Source organism: Gadus macrocephalus, chromosome 22 (genome assembly GCF_031168955.1).
Source record: "Gadus macrocephalus chromosome 22, ASM3116895v1".
NCBI lineage: Eukaryota > Metazoa > Chordata > Actinopteri > Gadiformes > Gadidae > Gadus > Gadus macrocephalus.
Window position 1 is genome coordinate 15,440,566 of NC_082403.1, and position 17,348 is coordinate 15,457,913.

General features: G+C 45.1%; 3 protein-coding genes across 3 annotated transcripts; all 3 read right to left on the reverse strand.

The window, feature by feature from the left end:
- Nucleotides 1–702: 702 nt before the first annotated feature.
- On the reverse strand, nt 703–4,832 carry LOC132450665 (ubiquitin carboxyl-terminal hydrolase 37-like). The gene is made up of 13 exons (XM_060042671.1): nt 4,720–4,832; nt 4,465–4,545; nt 4,084–4,221; nt 3,472–3,598; nt 3,245–3,387; nt 2,978–3,071; nt 2,823–2,902; nt 2,565–2,708; nt 2,278–2,333; nt 2,126–2,187; nt 1,603–1,675; nt 1,353–1,488; nt 703–1,241 (listed from the first exon to the last, which is right to left on the reverse strand). The coding sequence occupies exons 5-13, from the start codon at nt 3,355–3,357 to the stop codon at nt 1,172–1,174; spliced, it is 828 nt and encodes a 275-aa protein (XP_059898654.1). The 5' UTR covers nt 3,358–3,387; nt 3,472–3,598; nt 4,084–4,221; nt 4,465–4,545; nt 4,720–4,832; the 3' UTR covers nt 703–1,171.
- On the reverse strand, nt 4,540–7,647 carry LOC132450664 (mucin-2-like). The gene is made up of 4 exons (XM_060042670.1): nt 6,761–7,647; nt 5,070–5,989; nt 4,845–4,912; nt 4,540–4,756 (listed from the first exon to the last, which is right to left on the reverse strand). The coding sequence occupies exons 1-4, from the start codon at nt 6,782–6,784 to the stop codon at nt 4,647–4,649; spliced, it is 1,122 nt and encodes a 373-aa protein (XP_059898653.1). The 5' UTR covers nt 6,785–7,647; the 3' UTR covers nt 4,540–4,646.
- A 2,724-nt stretch (nt 7,648–10,371) lies between these two features.
- Nucleotides 10,372–14,188, reverse strand: LOC132450667 (ubiquitin carboxyl-terminal hydrolase 37-like). The gene is made up of 12 exons (XM_060042672.1): nt 14,053–14,188; nt 13,672–13,809; nt 13,091–13,217; nt 12,864–13,006; nt 12,597–12,690; nt 12,442–12,521; nt 12,184–12,327; nt 11,897–11,952; nt 11,745–11,806; nt 11,222–11,294; nt 10,972–11,107; nt 10,372–10,860 (listed from the first exon to the last, which is right to left on the reverse strand). The coding sequence occupies exons 4-12, from the start codon at nt 12,974–12,976 to the stop codon at nt 10,791–10,793; spliced, it is 828 nt and encodes a 275-aa protein (XP_059898655.1). The 5' UTR covers nt 12,977–13,006; nt 13,091–13,217; nt 13,672–13,809; nt 14,053–14,188; the 3' UTR covers nt 10,372–10,790.
- Nucleotides 14,189–17,348: the final 3,160 nt, after the last annotated feature.

A 17,348-nucleotide genomic window follows, 5' to 3' on the forward strand; every position in this document is an offset into this window, starting at 1 on the left:
AATAATACATTTAATTTAGAGGCGCCTTTCAAGACACCCAAGGTCACCTTACAGAGCATATAGTCATCATAAATCGTTTAAAAAAACAAGACCATTGTGGAAAAAATAAAATAAAATAAATAAACATAAAAAATAAAAAATAAATAAAACAAAAACAAGACAAAACAAAACAAACAAATAATCAAAACAGTGATCAGTTAGACGTTGTGTGCGAGTTTGAACAGGTGAGTTTTGAGTTGAGACTTGAAGGTTGTAATGGTGTCTGACTGTTTTATGTGTGGCAAGTAAACGCATTTATTGATGACATATATTATTATTATATACTCTGGTGATATCTTATTATTGATTGGATTGAAATTATTAATATCATGAACATTTTAATTGTTATTTTACTATTTATACAATGAACACATTTATTTAAACGAAATTGAATGAAAACCAGAGCTCAATTATCATATATTAGTTCCACAGGGGATCTTATTTTTATAGTTGCATTATATATAGTGCTATTATATTATATATTCACATTATATATTATACATAATTATCATATTATTATACACATAATTTGATCCTCAGCATTATTACGATACATAATAATGTTATCCTCATCATTATTATTATTATTATACATGTATAATAATAAAAAGGATCACATAATGACATTATTATTCATAATAAGATGATCCTCAGCATTATTATTATACATAATATGAATATGCTCCTCATTATTATGATACAAAATAAAAAATAAAGTGATCCTCATTATGATCAGCCTTAACGTCCAAAGAGGTGGGCCGCAGGGCCCCTAGAGGGGGCTGTAGAGGGGGTTGGTTAGCCCCTAGAGGGGGCTGTAGAAGGGGGCCGCAGGGTGTGGCCCCCAGAGGGGGGTGTAGAGAGGGGCCTCAGGTCCCCTAGAGGGGGGCTTCAGGGTGTGGCCCCTAGGGGGGATGTAGAGGGGGGCTTCAGGGTGTGGCCCCTAGGGGGGGATGTAGAGGGGGGCTTCAGGGTGTGGCCCCCAGAGGGGGATGTAGAGGGGAGCTTCAGGGTGTGGCCCCTAGGGGGGCGTTTAAAGGTGGGCCTCAGCTGTAGAGGGGGGCTGCAGGGTGTGGCCCCCAGAGCGGGCTGTAGAGGCACCACCAATCAAACGCTCTCCTGGGCCTCACAGGTGTCAGTCCCTCTCAGCTCCAGATGGCTCCTGGTTCTGAGCCAGTGGGACATGGCTTCCCTCTTCTGCTCCACTGGTGGAAGAAGACAAGCAGGAGTCAGTGTTTCAGTAAGTTCAGTGAGTAAAACAGACTGAGTCTAAAAGAAGAATTGGCTGTTGTAGAGAGTAACGTTTAAAGTATCACCTTAGGACGTAAAACAACATGTAGGCGGTCTTCTCTCTGGTCCTCAGGACCGGCGTCTCCGCGGGCGTCACACGGGCGTCGTTGAGGGTCAACCATCCGGCGCCGTCCTCTCCAGCGACGTCACTGACGTAGTGGCCTGGGGGACACAAGACATCCATTACCTTACTGTCCCCCAGCGTGGGACGGGTCTAGTGTCTGACGCGTGTGTCAGGTACAGATGTACATTCTTTACTATAAAAGCTTTAGTTACCGGTGTTGATGCTCTCCCCGAGGTGAGAGACCATCCCCGACAGGCGGTAGGTGCTCTGGTTGCTGTGATCCTTCTGTCGAGAAACAGGATTCATTTGTCAGAGAACCTGACCCTAACCCTAAGCATTTTCACACTGCCAAGCAGGTACGGTGGCTGCTTGGCAGATGTTACAGTTTCACTGTCCTGCCTGTGTAAAGCCCTCAAAGAGCCGGCTTTCTTGTTCATTGGAGCAGGCGGGGCTACGCACGTAGACATCTTTAGAATAATTTGCATACTCAGAATATTTTAATTTTATTCAAGCGCCACTCGCACGCAAGAATGAGTAGACTGCGTCTGAATGTAGGCTACAAACCCCATTAACTATTTACAAGTGCAAAAACGCCAATGCCGGGAAAAAGTTTCAAATAAGACGGGCATATTGCCAGTGTAAAAAACGCTTTGAGCTTCTCTGTTGCATCATCACTTGAATCTGTCCATATTCTGTCCCACTGTGTACTACAGCTCTCTCCCTGGCCCCTCTCACCCCATGAACTTCCTGAAGACCTCTGTCCCTGTCTCCTGCACTGTCAAGATGATCCACTGCTGCTGAGAAACACACCAACAATCCTGTTTTGTACACAACTGAAAAACTCAAGCGGTTGGGCAAGAGATAGGAATCCATCACTTTTTTCTTACCCATGTTTGCACTTGGTTTTGCTCCAGATGCGATGTCCCCCTCTCCATAACTTGATCTACAACACATTCCATACATAATGATTAATCAGATATTGAGGATCGTAAATTAAACACTAAAATGGTTGTGTGAGGTCCTCTATAAGAGGCAGGGGAGCTTACGGCCGGATTACCAATCTAGATTCATCTGACTCTGTTTCAATGACGCCCACCACTCCCAACCCGCCCAATCTGTTTCCATGAAGCACAACGCACTGCCTACCGTCCCAGTCTGTTTCCTTATCTCTTACCTCAGTGGGTCTATCCCAGCTGCAGCCCCCTGCTCTCCAACGAGGGAGGCCAGAGACAGCCATGGAGGAACGCTGACAGCATCGGTCACCTTCCTCAAACGTGCCCCGTCGTGGTGGAAGCGCTTCATGTGAAGGAGTAACACTCTGTGGACACAAACGGTTCATCGTCCGATCGCTGCATGCACACACGCGCCCGTACGTATGAAAAGGCTGCTTCAAGGCAACATTGGAGACAACAGACTCAAGTTCATGGCTCACCTGGGCAGAGTGAGGAAATGCCGAACCGCTGTTGCCTGGCATCCAGAGCACTGCCGGCAGGTGCACTCCAACTCTGAAGGCTGAGGGAAAGTGCTCTGTGAGTATCAGTGGACCAGCGTAATCAGACACACCAACGGTCAGTACGGTGTACTGACTTTGAAGTAGAATTGGAGGCCAGCTATCAACGACGGGTGAAGGTCCAAGGACAAGTGGTTCTGCTCCTCCTCCTGGAAGACCTTGTCACCGCAGCTTTTAAGACGGGTAGAGAACAGAAAATCACCATTTGAACACAGCAGACCAGATCATGATGCCAAAAGTGTTGGCGTAACATTGATTGACTCTGATTTCCATCATTCAATGATGGAGGAACTATAGTAGCATTATGCGACAACAATAATACGTTCGATGAAGTCAAGCGTTACCTGGTGCAGGTGCGTACACACTGCAGTCTGAACTCAAAGTTCTGGACGGGGCAGATATAGCTGGGTGACGTGGAGATCTCCTGCAGTGTCTCACCTTCCATCTTCATCTTCATGAAGAGGAGGAGCAGGAACTCATGAGCATCCTGTCAGAAACCCGAAGTTCAGTTGACATGTGTTTAATCCTCAACAAGCGCATAAGCCAAGAGATAGGGACTCATCAGCTGTACCTGCTCAGTGATATGCTCGTACTCCTCGTTGAACTCTGCCAGACTGCTCTTGATGGACCAAAGGAGCCGGCGCTTGCCTTTGTAGGAGCCCTCACCCTGCCGGGATTTATATAGCTCCCCCAAGTACCTGGAGAACAGCATACGAAAAGACCAAGTGCATTTAGTATACCTACTGTACTTAATATTGTACAGTGGAGCATTCACTTTGTCAGTAAATCGTCCAAGCTGTACTGTAGTTTGTGAGGGCTAAGGGTCTGGTTCTCCTCTAGTGTGAGGGCTAAGGGTCTGGTTCTCCTCTAGTGTGAGGGCTAAGGGTCTGGTTCTCCTCTAGTGTGAGGGCTAAGGGTCTGGTTCTCCTCTAGTGTGAGGGCTAAGGGTCTGGTTCTCCTCTAGTGTGAGGGCTAAGGGTCTGGTTCTCCTCTAGTGTGAGGGCTAAGGGTCTGGTTCTCCTCTAGTGTGAGGGCTAAGGGTCTGGTTCTCCTCTGGTGTGAGGGCTAAGGGTCTTGTTCTCCTCTAGTGTGAGGGCTAAGGGTCTGGTTCTCCTCTAGTGTGAGGGCTAAGGGTCTGGTTCTCCTCTAGTGTGAGGGCTAAGGGTCTGGATCTCTACTGGACCTCAGCAGCTTCAGCTTGGTTCTTCTCCGGGGGCTCCAGAGGTCCTCCTGCCCCGTGATGTCACTGCAGAAGCAGGGCAGGCTGTAGAGACACTGCAGGGACGCGTTCAGGAAGCAGCTGTTTCCAATGTTGGGCAAGCTGAAGAAAACACATACACATCATTAGTCAATGTACCAGCCCGGAGTATATAGTCATGATGATTAGGTTTTAAAGAAGAGACAACCAATGTTTGGGAAAGTGTAAATCTCTACAAATATAACCAGAACTCCTTAAACTATGGACTATAAGGGGGTGAAGGCATCAGCGGCCCCAAACAGGCTGCTTGTATTCATGTTTATTCTCTTAAGAACCAGCTCAAGAGATGTCTTTCCTGTCTCTTACCCAAGGGCCTCCTGGTGTTGCTGGGTCTTGCTCCTACCAGAGGAGGCCCGCAGCCGGCTGACCTCGTCCCTCTGAGGCTGACTGCAACACACAGGGAAGAGGGGAACAGAGAGGGAAACACAGCAATGAGGAGGATAGTCACGTCACGTATAAGCAAAACGGAGTCATTCATTCATCGATTTCTATCTGATGTCCAATCCTGTGCTGATGGATCTCCCTGATGCAATCAGCAAAGGTTGGCTCCTGCTGTCATACCACTGCAGAGATGAGAAGCGACGAGGCCGGGAGAACTCTGAGGACCGACCACCACCACGGTTAAGACAATAATAGTTGATCTGTGGGACATGCTGTCTACTCAATGGAGGACTGCTTCAAAGTACCTGTTGTCTGGGCAGGAGGCCCAGTGGGGTCCACCTCATTGAGCTCACTCCCAGCTACTGCAGGTACCCTGAAACGCACACATTCATCAAGGTCAACTGAGGATGGGGGCTGATGTTTTAAGGACAAATAAAAAGCAGGAATGCAAATTGAAAAGTTACAAACATGGATGAGTCATTTTTGGCCTAATTTCACCGGCGGTGATCTTAATGCTACTTGTTACCTACATTTGATTCCCCAGTACATCCTCATCAGGCAGGGTGGTGTCCTCTGAGGTCCCTTTGCTGCTCTGCTCACCGACATCTGATGACCGTCCTGGTGGGGAGGAGACATCTCTGCTGCTGGGGGTGATGACATCTGGAAGGTCCAGGATTCCTGTTGGAGAGAGAGAGGGGGGGGAGGGAGAAAGAGACACAGTTATTGGGGAGATACCAGAGGACAGAAGAACAGGAACAGGGAACAGAACAGGGGAGGATGGGGACGAGAAGAGAGAGGCGGGGTGATGAGAAACAGGGAGGCATGTAGTGGGGGAGACACAAGAAGAGGGGAGAGCTGTAGTGGGGGAGACACAAGAGGGGAGGCATGTAGTGGGGGAGACACAAGAAGAGGGGAGGCATGTAGTGGGGGAGACACAAGAAGAGGGGAGGCATGTAGTGGGGGAGACACAAGAAGAGGGGAGGCATGTAGTGGGGGAGACACAAGAAGAGGGGAGGCATGTAGTGGGGGAGACACAAGAAGAGGGGAGGCATGTAGTGGGGGAGACACAAGAAGAGGGGAGACATGTAGTGGGGGAGAAACGAGAAGAGGAGATGGATGTAGTGGGGGAGACACAAGAAGAGGGGAGGCATGTAGTGGGGGAGACACAAGAAGAGGAGATGGATGTAGTGGGGGAGACACAAGAAGAGGGGAGAAAGGTAGTGGGGGAGACACAAGAAGAGGGGAGGCATGCAGTGGGGGAGAAACGAGAAGAGAGGAGAGATGTAGTGGGGGAGACACAAGAAGAGGGGAGGGATGCAGTGGGGTTGAAACGAGAAGAGGGTAGGGATGGGAAAGTGGGGAAAAAAGAGGGTTTCTTCTTTGGCAGCGATGCAACCACAGAAGGGGCCGGGCGGTGGTCAGGTTCTCCTCCATCTTCCTCCATGGCAGGCTGTTTGAAGAAAGGGGCGTGAGAATTAATTATAATATTACGATATTTAAATGATGATGGGAAAAATTATTAGAAATGATTGTATCAAAAATGAATGAATGAAAGAAACCCAAGAAGTTATCATACATGTGTGTGTGATAGCATCACCCAAGTGGGTGCTACATATTGGTGGTGGTTAGTGAGGTCCCCCCTTCACTTTAGGCGTCTTTGAGTGTTATTAATTATTATTATTCTTCATGTTTAACCTCTGTTTTCCTTTTATTCCTAGTCTGTTTTACATAGTTTTGAATGATGACTATATGCTCTGTAAGGTGACCTTGGGTGTCTTGAAAGGCGCCTCTAAATTAAATGTATTATTATTATGTATATATGTATTTAGACTTTTTAACGGTACTGTATGTATTGAGATATATAGATAGATAGATAGATATACACACACACACACACACACACTACCGTTGAAAAGTTTGGGGTCGATTAGAAAGGGTCAATGTAGCCTGCGGCCATCAGAACGTTCAGGTCGCTAACACGTGTTCAAAGAACAACAAATAAGAAGCTGGCGGCCAAATGTGTTTTTAAAAAAATATTTATTAAAATAAGGTTTCAGTGTTGGCCGTAAATATCGGGTTACTTATAGGGATTATTACATAAATGCATGATCAATAATTAAATTGATTACGTTTCACAATTTGATGAAAGGTTTCCATCGCAACCTCAAGGAAAGATTGCAAGGTGTAACATTCAAGAGTCATGATTAAGATTTAATTGTACCTGTCTGGAGCAACAGCCACCCATGTTTGCTTTCCTTTTCGACAAGTACAGTCAAGTAGATATAATGATCAACCCACGATTAATTAGCAACAACTAGCAAAGACAACTTCGTGCAGCGTGCGTGAGTCAGTCCACGTGGCGTCTCGCTTGAATGAGGCAGTGATGCTGTCGTCAAGGAGACCATGGATCTCAGAACCTCTCAAAACAAGCCTTATATGGTAATGTAATGGATGTCAACATCACCGTCTCATCCCCTCCCATTTAGCATTTAAAATTAATCAAAAGGGATGGATGAAATTTTGTCTCCAAAAAGTTTGTATAGAATAATGAAGAAGAAGGAATAAAACTGAAGAACAACAATTGAGAGCTGCATGCAGCACTCACCTAATTACAATATAAGTAGGCCTACCTCTCAAAACAAGCCTTATGTGGTAATGTGATGGATGTCCACATCACCGTCTCATCCCGTCACATTTAGCATTTAAAATGAATAAAAATGGATTGGTGCTAGTCTATAGCTATTATTATGCTTCATATTGTATAATTATCACTAACCATATCTGTCCATCAAGCATGTTAGGCCATGCTAAATCAAAGTCTATCCACATAATCTTAACAAATTGGAAACTAGAAAATGCATTTCCTGCAGAAAATGCGGTGAGTGCTGTAGTGCAAACTGAGGTTGAAACATGTTTCATAAGTAAAACCACCTAGTTTAAGACGTAAAGAAATGTTAAATGGCTTTAAATCAAGCGAAAGGATTTGAAAATAGTGTTGTAAAATGGTTCGAAAAAAAATAAAGTGGGTTAAAAAAATAGCTAAGGTGATCGAGTTTGAATATATTTGAGTACGTTGTGGGTATTTGTTTGAGACTTGGAAAATATATATTATTGACACATTCACATTTAGTTAATCGAAATAAGCTCACAAAATGAGGATCCCGTTGGTCTCCTTTGAGTCTCAGCTTTGTCGTTTGTGTAGATATAGGCATGTGTTGCCAGATCGGATTGGCAATTTCCAGCCCAATTCTGGACTAAAAAACACCCAATCAACCAAAAACCAGCTAAAAACGTATATTGCCAGAAAACCGATAAATCGTATACTTCTGCAATGGCAAACACACGAATACACACCGAAACGCAACCTTATTATCTATGACGTTATGTGGTATACAAGGGACCTCTCATCCATCGCTAACACACACACATAGGCCTACTCACAAGGTCTGCGTAAAGAACACACTGATAGCAGTAGAAAATGGGTCTTCGATGACATCCACAACACACAAAATAGGCACATAATAGTCAAATTGTGAGCAAAATTAACACCTGAATGCGACGTAATTTACCTAATAACTTTTACGTTACACACAAACACACACACGCGCGCGCGCTCAGTGTGCAGGGACACGCTCATTTAACATGTTTGGTAAATTAGCTAATATTAAAACAACCCTCAAAATAGTCACGCATAAAATTATCTTACATTTATGTAGAAATTGAACTTGAAATATTCTTACAAGAACTTAAAGAACATCAACCGGAGAACTAATGTTCAGCCAACGGCAGCGCCGCTAATGCTTCGCGAATCAAATCTCAACTGGCGCGGTGGTTTGAGTGACAGGTCTGAAAGCCCTCCCTCGCCCCTAATTACTATTGGACAGGCAAGCATTGATTTTAGCATTTATCTTCTACCGGTGGACGTACACCCGGATATGTAGCAAGCGCCTAGCCTTTAGCAATATAAACGGGGCTCTCACCACAGACAAACGGCAGATTTCTAACAATCATATTTCCAATCGATTCATCATTTTATCGCAAGTGTAACACGAAACACAGAACCGTTTAAGCTTCACATTGTGTTTCTAGCTTGACGTTGTTTAGGCTCCACGACGTCCGCAATGGTTAGCTCTCATAGCCACCATGGGCTATCGCTAACTAGCCGCCCTGTCACCTTGGCTGTCATCTCCAGAACTGCTCACGCTCGAGCCTCAACGTCCTTGAGACCAACTGGAAATATACGGTATGAAATTAACTGTGATTCTTAAAAAAGTATAAATTATATCGAAATTCTGTGTCTACATATACGTATAGAATAATACAGAAGAAGAAAGAAAGAATAAAACTAAAGAAGAACAATAGTGGAGAGTGGCAATTCTTCCAAAAGTTGGATTTCAGACTTGATCTTGGATAGAGTGTTATCCACTGGGCTGACTCGGTAGGTTTGATTTAGACCATATTCGATCAACATAGTTGAAACTAGCATTTGTAAAAATGTATATATTATCTATTTATAGAAAATAGTAAAATGTCAACCAAGCAAAAAATATATAATGTGAAGTAATTGTCTAATGAACAGCTCATTTGACAGTTTGGTTTGCCCAATCTTCATGAAGGGTCTTCTTGATTTATTAGTGTCAGTTTTTGATTCATGAACAAGCAACAGTTGAACTTACTTGGCTTGCTCATGTAACATTATATTAATATTAGTCACATTTTATGGCACTATAAAGAGGAAGACCAACCTGATTGAAACCACTTTCTTTACCTGAACTCTCTGTTCTTGAGTAGGCCTACATAGAGAAGTGACGCCTTTCTTTACCTGAACTCTGTTATTCGGCTCTGGATAGACCGAAACAATTCTTCCTCTCCTGCCATTAATATCCATTAATTCTGAGGATGCTGTCTTAACAGTAACTGAAAAACTTTAAATGAGTGCAAATAATTTTTTTAAGTCAGACTCGCCAAGCACAAATGTCCTATATCAAGTGTTTGTTGTTTGGATGTTCCTCAAATCTACTGCTCAAACAATGCTGAGCTGTGGACGATGTAAACCTGTGTTATGTGGTTGATGTGATTAAAGGGTGAGACTGGAGACTGAGGAAGCGGACCAAACACAGGAGATTAGTAATAATAATAATACATTTAATTTAGAGGCGCCTTTCAAGACACCCAAGGTCACCTTACAGAGCATATAGTCATCATAAATCGTTTAAAAAAACAAGACATTGTGGAAAAAATAAAATAAAATAAATAAACATAAAAAATAAAAAATAAATAAAACAAAAACAAGACAAAACAAATAATCAAAACAGTGATCAGTTAGACGTTGTGTGCGAGTTTGAACAGGTGAGTTTTGAGTTGAGACTTGAAGGTTGTAATGGTGTCTGACTGTTTTATGTGTGGCAAGTAAACGCATTTATTGATGACATATATTATTATTATATACTCTGGTGATATCTTATTATTGATTGGATTGAAATTATTAATATCATGAACATTTTAATTGTTATTTTACTATTTATACAATGAACACATTTATTTAAACGAAATTGAATGAAAACCAGAGCTCAATTATCATATATTAGTTCCACAGGGGATCTTATTTTTATAGTTGCATTATATATAGTGCTATTATATTATATATTCACATTATACATAATTATCATATTATTATACACATAATTTGATCCTCAGCATTATTACGATACATAATAATGTTATCCTCATCATTATTATTATTATTATACATGTATAATAATAAAAAGGATCACATAATGACATTATTATTCATAATAAGATGATCCTCAGCATTATTATTATACATAATATGAATATGCTCCTCATTATTATGATACAAAATAAAAAATAAAGTGATCCTCATTATGATCAGCCTTAACGTCCAAAGAGGTGGGCCGCAGGGCCCCTAGAGGGGGCTGTAGAGGGGGTTGGTTAGCCCCTAGAGGGGGCTGTAGAAGGGGGCCGCAGGGTGTGGCCCCCAGAGGGGGGTGTAGAGAGGGGCCTCAGGTCCCCTAGAGGGGGGCTTCAGGGTGTGGCCCCTAGGGGGGGATGTAGAGGGGGGCTTCAGGGTGTGGCCCCCAGAGGGGGATGTAGAGGGGAGCTTCAGGGTGTGGCCCCTAGGGGGGCGTTTAAAGGTGGGCCTCAGCTGTAGAGGGGGGCTGCAGGGTGTGGCCCCCAGAGCGGGCTGTAGAGGCACCACCAATCAAACGCTCTCCTGGGCCTCACAGGTGTCAGTCCCTCTCAGCTCCAGATGGCTCCTGGTTCTGAGCCAGTGGGACATGGCTTCCCTCTTCTGCTCCACTGGTGGAAGAAGACAAGCAGGAGTCAGTGTTTCAGTAAGTTCAGTGAGTAAAACAGACTGAGTCTAAAAGAAGAATTGGCTGTTGTAGAGGGTAACGTTTAAAGTATCACCTTAGGACGTAAAACAACATGTAGGCGGTCTTCTCTCTGGTCCTCAGGACCGGCGTCTCCGCGGGCGTCACACGGGCGTCGTTGAGGGTCAACCATCCGGCGCCGTCCTCTCCAGCGACGTCACTGACGTAGTGGCCTGGGGGACACAAGACATCCATTACCTTACTGTCCCCCAGCGTGGGACGGGTCTAGTGTCTGACGCGTGTGTCAGGTACAGATGTACATTCTTTACTATAAAAGCTTTAGTTACCGGTGTTGATGCTCTCCCCGAGGTGAGAGACCATCCCCGACAGGCGGTAGGTGCTCTGGTTGCTGTGATCCTTCTGTCGAGAAACAGGATTCATTTGTCAGAGAACCTGACCCTAACCCTAAGCATTTTCACACTGCCAAGCAGGTACGGTGGCTGCTTGGCAGATGTTACAGTTTCACTGTCCTGCCTGTGTAAAGCCCTCAAAGAGCCGGCTTTCTTGTTCATTGGAGCAGGCGGGGCTACGCACGTAGACATCTTTAGAATAATTTGCATACTCAGAATATTTTAATTTTATTCAAGCGCCACTCGCACGCAAGAATGAGTAGACTGCGTCTGAATGTAGGCTACAAACCCCATTAACTATTTACAAGTGCAAAAACGCCAATGCCGGGAAAAAGTTTCAAATAAGACGGGCATATTGCCAGTGTAAAAAACGCTTTGAGCTTCTCTGTTGCATCATCACTTGAATCTGTCCATATTCTGTCCCACTGTGTACTACAGCTCTCTCCCTGGCCCCTCTCACCCCATGAACTTCCTGAAGACCTCTGTCCCTGTCTCCTGCACTGTCAAGATGATCCACTGCTGCTGAGAAACACACCAACAATCCTGTTTTGTACACAACTGAAAAACTCAAGCGGTTGGGCAAGAGATAGGAATCCATCACTTTTTTCTTACCCATGTTTGCACTTGGTTTTGCTCCAGATGCGATGTCCCCCTCTCCATAACTTGATCTACAACACATTCCATACATAATGATTAATCAGATATTGAGGATCGTAAATTAAACACTAAAATGGTTGTGTGAGGTCCTCTATAAGAGGCAGGGGAGCTTACGGCCGGATTACCAATCTAGATTCATCTGACTCTGTTTCAATGACGCCCACCACTCCCAACCCGCCCAATCTGTTTCCATGAAGCACAACGCACTGCCTACCGTCCCAGTCTGTTTCCTTATCTCTTACCTCAGTGGGTCTATCCCAGCTGCAGCCCCCTGCTCTCCAACGAGGGAGGCCAGAGACAGCCATGGAGGAACGCTGACAGCATCGGTCACCTTCCTCAAACGTGCCCCGTCGTGGTGGAAGCGCTTCATGTGAAGGAGTAACACTCTGTGGACACAAACGGTTCATCGTCCGATCGCTGCATGCACACACGCGCCCGTACGTATGAAAAGGCTGCTTCAAGGCAACATTGGAGACAACAGACTCAAGTTCATGGCTCACCTGGGCAGAGTGAGGAAATGCCGAACCGCTGTTGCCTGGCATCCAGAGCACTGCCGGCAGGTGCACTCCAACTCTGAAGGCTGAGGGAAAGTGCTCTGTGAGTATCAGTGGACCAGCGTAATCAGACACACCAACGGTCAGTACGGTGTACTGACTTTGAAGTAGAATTGGAGGCCAGCTATCAACGACGGGTGAAGGTCCAAGGACAAGTGGTTCTGCTCCTCCTCCTGGAAGACCTTGTCACCGCAGCTTTTAAGACGGGTAGAGAACAGAAAATCACCATTTGAACACAGCAGACCAGATCATGATGCCAAAAGTGTTGGCGTAACATTGATTGACTCTGATTTCCATCATTCAATGATGGAGGAACTATAGTAGCATTATGCGACAACAATAATACGTTCGATGAAGTCAAGCGTTACCTGGTGCAGGTGCGTACACACTGCAGTCTGAACTCAAAGTTCTGGACGGGGCAGATATAGCTGGGTGACGTGGAGATCTCCTGCAGTGTCTCACCTTCCATCTTCATCTTCATGAAGAGGAGGAGCAGGAACTCATGAGCATCCTGTCAGAAACCCGAAGTTCAGTTGACATGTGTTTAATCCTCAACAAGCGCATAAGCCAAGAGATAGGGACTCATCAGCTGTACCTGCTCAGTGATATGCTCGTACTCCTCGTTGAACTCTGCCAGACTGCTCTTGATGGACCAAAGGAGCCGGCGCTTGCCTTTGTAGGAGCCCTCACCCTGCCGGGATTTATATAGCTCCCCCAAGTACCTGGAGAACAGCATACGAAAAGACCAAGTGCATTTAGTATACCTACTGTACTTAATATTGTACAGTGGAGCATTCACTTTGTCAGTAAATCGTCCAAGCTGTACTGTAGTTTGTGAGGGCTAAGGGTCTGGTTCTCCTCTAGTGTGAGGGCTAAGGGTCTGGTTCTCCTCTAGTGTGAGGGCTAAGGGTCTGGTTCTCCTCTAGTGTGAGGGCTAAGGGTCTGGTTCTCCTCTAGTGTGAGGGCTAAGGGTCTGGTTCTCCTCTAGTGTGAGGGCTAAGGGTCTGGTTCTCCTCTAGTGTGAGGGCTAAGGGTCTGGTTCTCCTCTGGTGTGAGGGCTAAGGGTCTTGTTCTCCTCTAGTGTGAGGGCTAAGGGTCTGGTTCTCCTCTAGTGTGAGGGCTAAGGGTCTGGTTCTCCTCTAGTGTGAGGGCTAAGGGTCTGGATCTCTACTGGACCTCAGCAGCTTCAGCTTGGTTCTTCTCCGGGGGCTCCAGAGGTCCTCCTGCCCCGTGATGTCACTGCAGAAGCAGGGCAGGCTGTAGAGACACTGCAGGGACGCGTTCAGGAAGCAGCTGTTTCCAATGTTGGGCAAGCTGAAGAAAACACATACACATCATTAGTCAATGTACCAGCCCGGAGTATATAGTCATGATGATTAGGTTTTAAAGAAGAGACAACCAATGTTTGGGAAAGTGTAAATCTCTACAAATATAACCAGAACTCCTTAAACTATGGACTATAAGGGGGTGAAGGCATCAGCGGCCCCAAACAGGCTGCTTGTATTCATGTTTATTCTCTTAAGAACCAGCTCAAGAGATGTCTTTCCTGTCTCTTACCCAAGGGCCTCCTGGTGTTGCTGGGTCTTGCTCCTACCAGAGGAGGCCCGCAGCCGGCTGACCTCGTCCCTCTGAGGCTGACTGCAACACACAGGGAAGAGGGGAACAGAGAGGGAAACACAGCAATGAGGAGGATAGTCACGTCACGTATAAGCAAAACGGAGTCATTCATTCATCGATTTCTATCTGATGTCCAATCCTGTGCTGATGGATCTCCCTGATGCAATCAGCAAAGGTTGGCTCCTGCTGTCATACCACTGCAGAGATGAGAAGCGACGAGGCCGGGAGAACTCTGAGGACCGACCACCACCACGGTTAAGACAATAATAGTTGATCTGTGGGACATGCTGTCTACTCAATAGAGGACTGCTTCAAAGTACCTGTTGTCTGGGCAGGAGGCCCAGTGGGGTCCACCTCATTGAGCTCACTCCCAGCTACTGCAGGTACCCTGAAACGCACACATTCATCAAGGTCAACTGAGGATGGGGGCTGATGTTTTAAGGACAAATAAAAAGCAGGAATGCAAATTGAAAAGTTACAAACATGGATGAGTCATTTTTGGCCTAATTTCACCGGCGGTGATCTTAATGCTACTTGTTACCTACATTTGATTCCCCAGTACATCCTCATCAGGCAGGGTGGTGTCCTCTGAGGTCCCTTTGCTGCTCTGCTCACCGACATCTGATGACCGTCCTGGTGGGGAGGAGACATCTCTGCTGCTGGGGGTGATGACATCTGGAAGGTCCAGGATTCCTGTTGGAGAGAGAGAGGGGGGGGAGGGAGAAAGAGACACAGTTATTGGGGAGATACCAGAGGACAGAAGAACAGGAACAGGGAACAGAACAGGGGAGGATGGGGACGAGAAGAGAGAGGCGGGGTGATGAGAAACAGGGAGGCATGTAGTGGGGGAGACACAAGAAGAGGGGAGAGCTGTAGTGGGGGAGACACAAGAGGGGAGGCATGTAGTGGGGGAGACACAAGAAGAGGGGAGGCATGTAGTGGGGGAGACACAAGAAGAGGGGAGGCATGTAGTGGGGGAGACACAAGAAGAGGGGAGGCATGTAGTGGGGGAGACACAAGAAGAGGGGAGGCATGTAGTGGGGGAGACACAAGAAGAGGGGAGACATGTAGTGGGGGAGAAACGAGAAGAGGAGATGGATGTAGTGGGGGAGACACAAGAAGAGGGGAGGCATGTAGTGGGGGAGACACAAGAAGAGGAGATGGATGTAGTGGGGGAGACACAAGAAGAGGGGAGAAAGGTAGTGGGGGAGAAACGAGAAGAGGAGATGGATGTAGTGGGGGAGACACAAGAAGAGGGGAGGCATGTAGTGGGGGAGACACAAGAAGAGGAGATGGATGTAGTGGGGGAGACACAAGAAGAGGGGAGAAAGGTAGTGGGGGAGACACAAGAAGAGGGGAGGCATGCAGTGGGGGAGAAACGAGAAGAGAGGAGAGATGTAGTGGGGGAGACACAAGAAGAGGGGAGGGATGCAGTGGGGTTGAAACGAGAAGAGGGTAGGGATGGGAAAGTGGGGAAAAAAGAGGGTTTCTTCTTTGGCAGCGATGCAACCACAGAAGGGGCCGGGCGGTGGTCAGGTTCTCCTCCATCTTCCTCCATGGCAGGCTGTTTGAAGAAAGGGGCGTGAGAATTAATTATAATATTACGATATTTAAATGATGATGGGAAAAATTATTAGAAATGATTGTATCAAAAATGAATGAATGAAAGAAACCCAAGAAGTTATCATACATGTGTGTGTGATAGCATCACCCAAGTGGGTGCTACATATTGGTGGTGGTTAGTGAGGTCCCCCCTTCACTTTAGGCGTCTTTGAGTGTTATTAATTATTATTATTCTTCATGTTTAACCTCTGTTTTCCTTTTATTCCTAGTCTGTTTTACATAGTTTTGAATGATGACTATATGCTCTGTAAGGTGACCTTGGGTGTCTTGAAAGGCGCCTCTAAATTAAATGTATTATTATTATGTATATATGTATTTAGACTTTTTAACGGTACTGTATGTATTGAGATATATAGATAGATAGATATACACACACACACACACACACACACACACACACACACACACACACACACACACACACACACACACACACACACACACACACACACACACACACACACACACACACACTACCGTTGAAAAGTTTGGGGTCGATTAGAAAGGGTCAATGTAGCCTGCGGCCATCAGAACGTTCAGGTCGCTAACACGTGTTCAAAGAACAACAAATAAGAAGCTGGCGGCCAAATGTGTTTTTAAAAAAATATTTATTAAAATAAGGTTTCAGTGTTGGCCGTAAATATCGGGTTACTTATAGGGATTATTACATGAATGCATGATCAATAATTAAATTGATTACGTTTCACAATTTGATGAAAGGTTTCCATCGCAACCTCAAGGAAAGATTGCAAGGTGTAACATTCAAGAGTCATGATTAAGATTTAATTGTACCTGTCTGGAGCAACAGCCACCCATGTTTGCTTTCCTCTTCGACAAGTACAGTCAAGTAGATATAATGATCAACCCACGATTAATTAGCAACAACTAGCAAAGACAACTTCGTGCAGCGTGCGTGAGTCAGTCCACGTGGCGTCTCGCTTGAATGAGGCAGTGATGCTGTCGTCAAGGAGACCATGGATCTCAGAACCTCTCAAAACAAGCCTTATATGGTAATGTAATGGATGTCAACATCACCGTCTCATCCCCTCCCATTTAGCATTTAAAATTAATCAAAAGGGATGGATGAAATTTTGTCTCCAAAAAGTTTGTATAGAATAATGAAGAAGAAGGAATAAAACTGAAGAACAACAATTGAGAGCTGCATGCAGCACTCACCTAATTACAATATAAGTAGGCCTACCTCTCAAAACAAGCCTTATGTGGTAATGTGATGGATGTCCACATCACCGTCTCATCCCGTCACATTTAGCATTTAAAATGAATAAAAATGGATTGGTGCTAGTCTATAGCTATTATTATGCTTCATATTGTATAATTATCACTAACCATATCTGTCCATCAAGCATGTTAGGCCATGCTAAATCAAAGTCTATCCACATAATCTTAACAAATTGGAAACTAGAAAATGCATTTCCTGCAGAAAATGCGGTGAGTGCTGTAGTGCAAACTGAGGTTGAAACATGTTTCATAAGTAAAACCACCTAGTTTAAGACGTAAAGAAATGTTAAATGGCTTTAAATCAAGCGAAAGGATTTGAAAATAGTGTTGTAAAATGGTTCTAAAAAAAATAAAGTGGGTTAAAAAAATAGCTA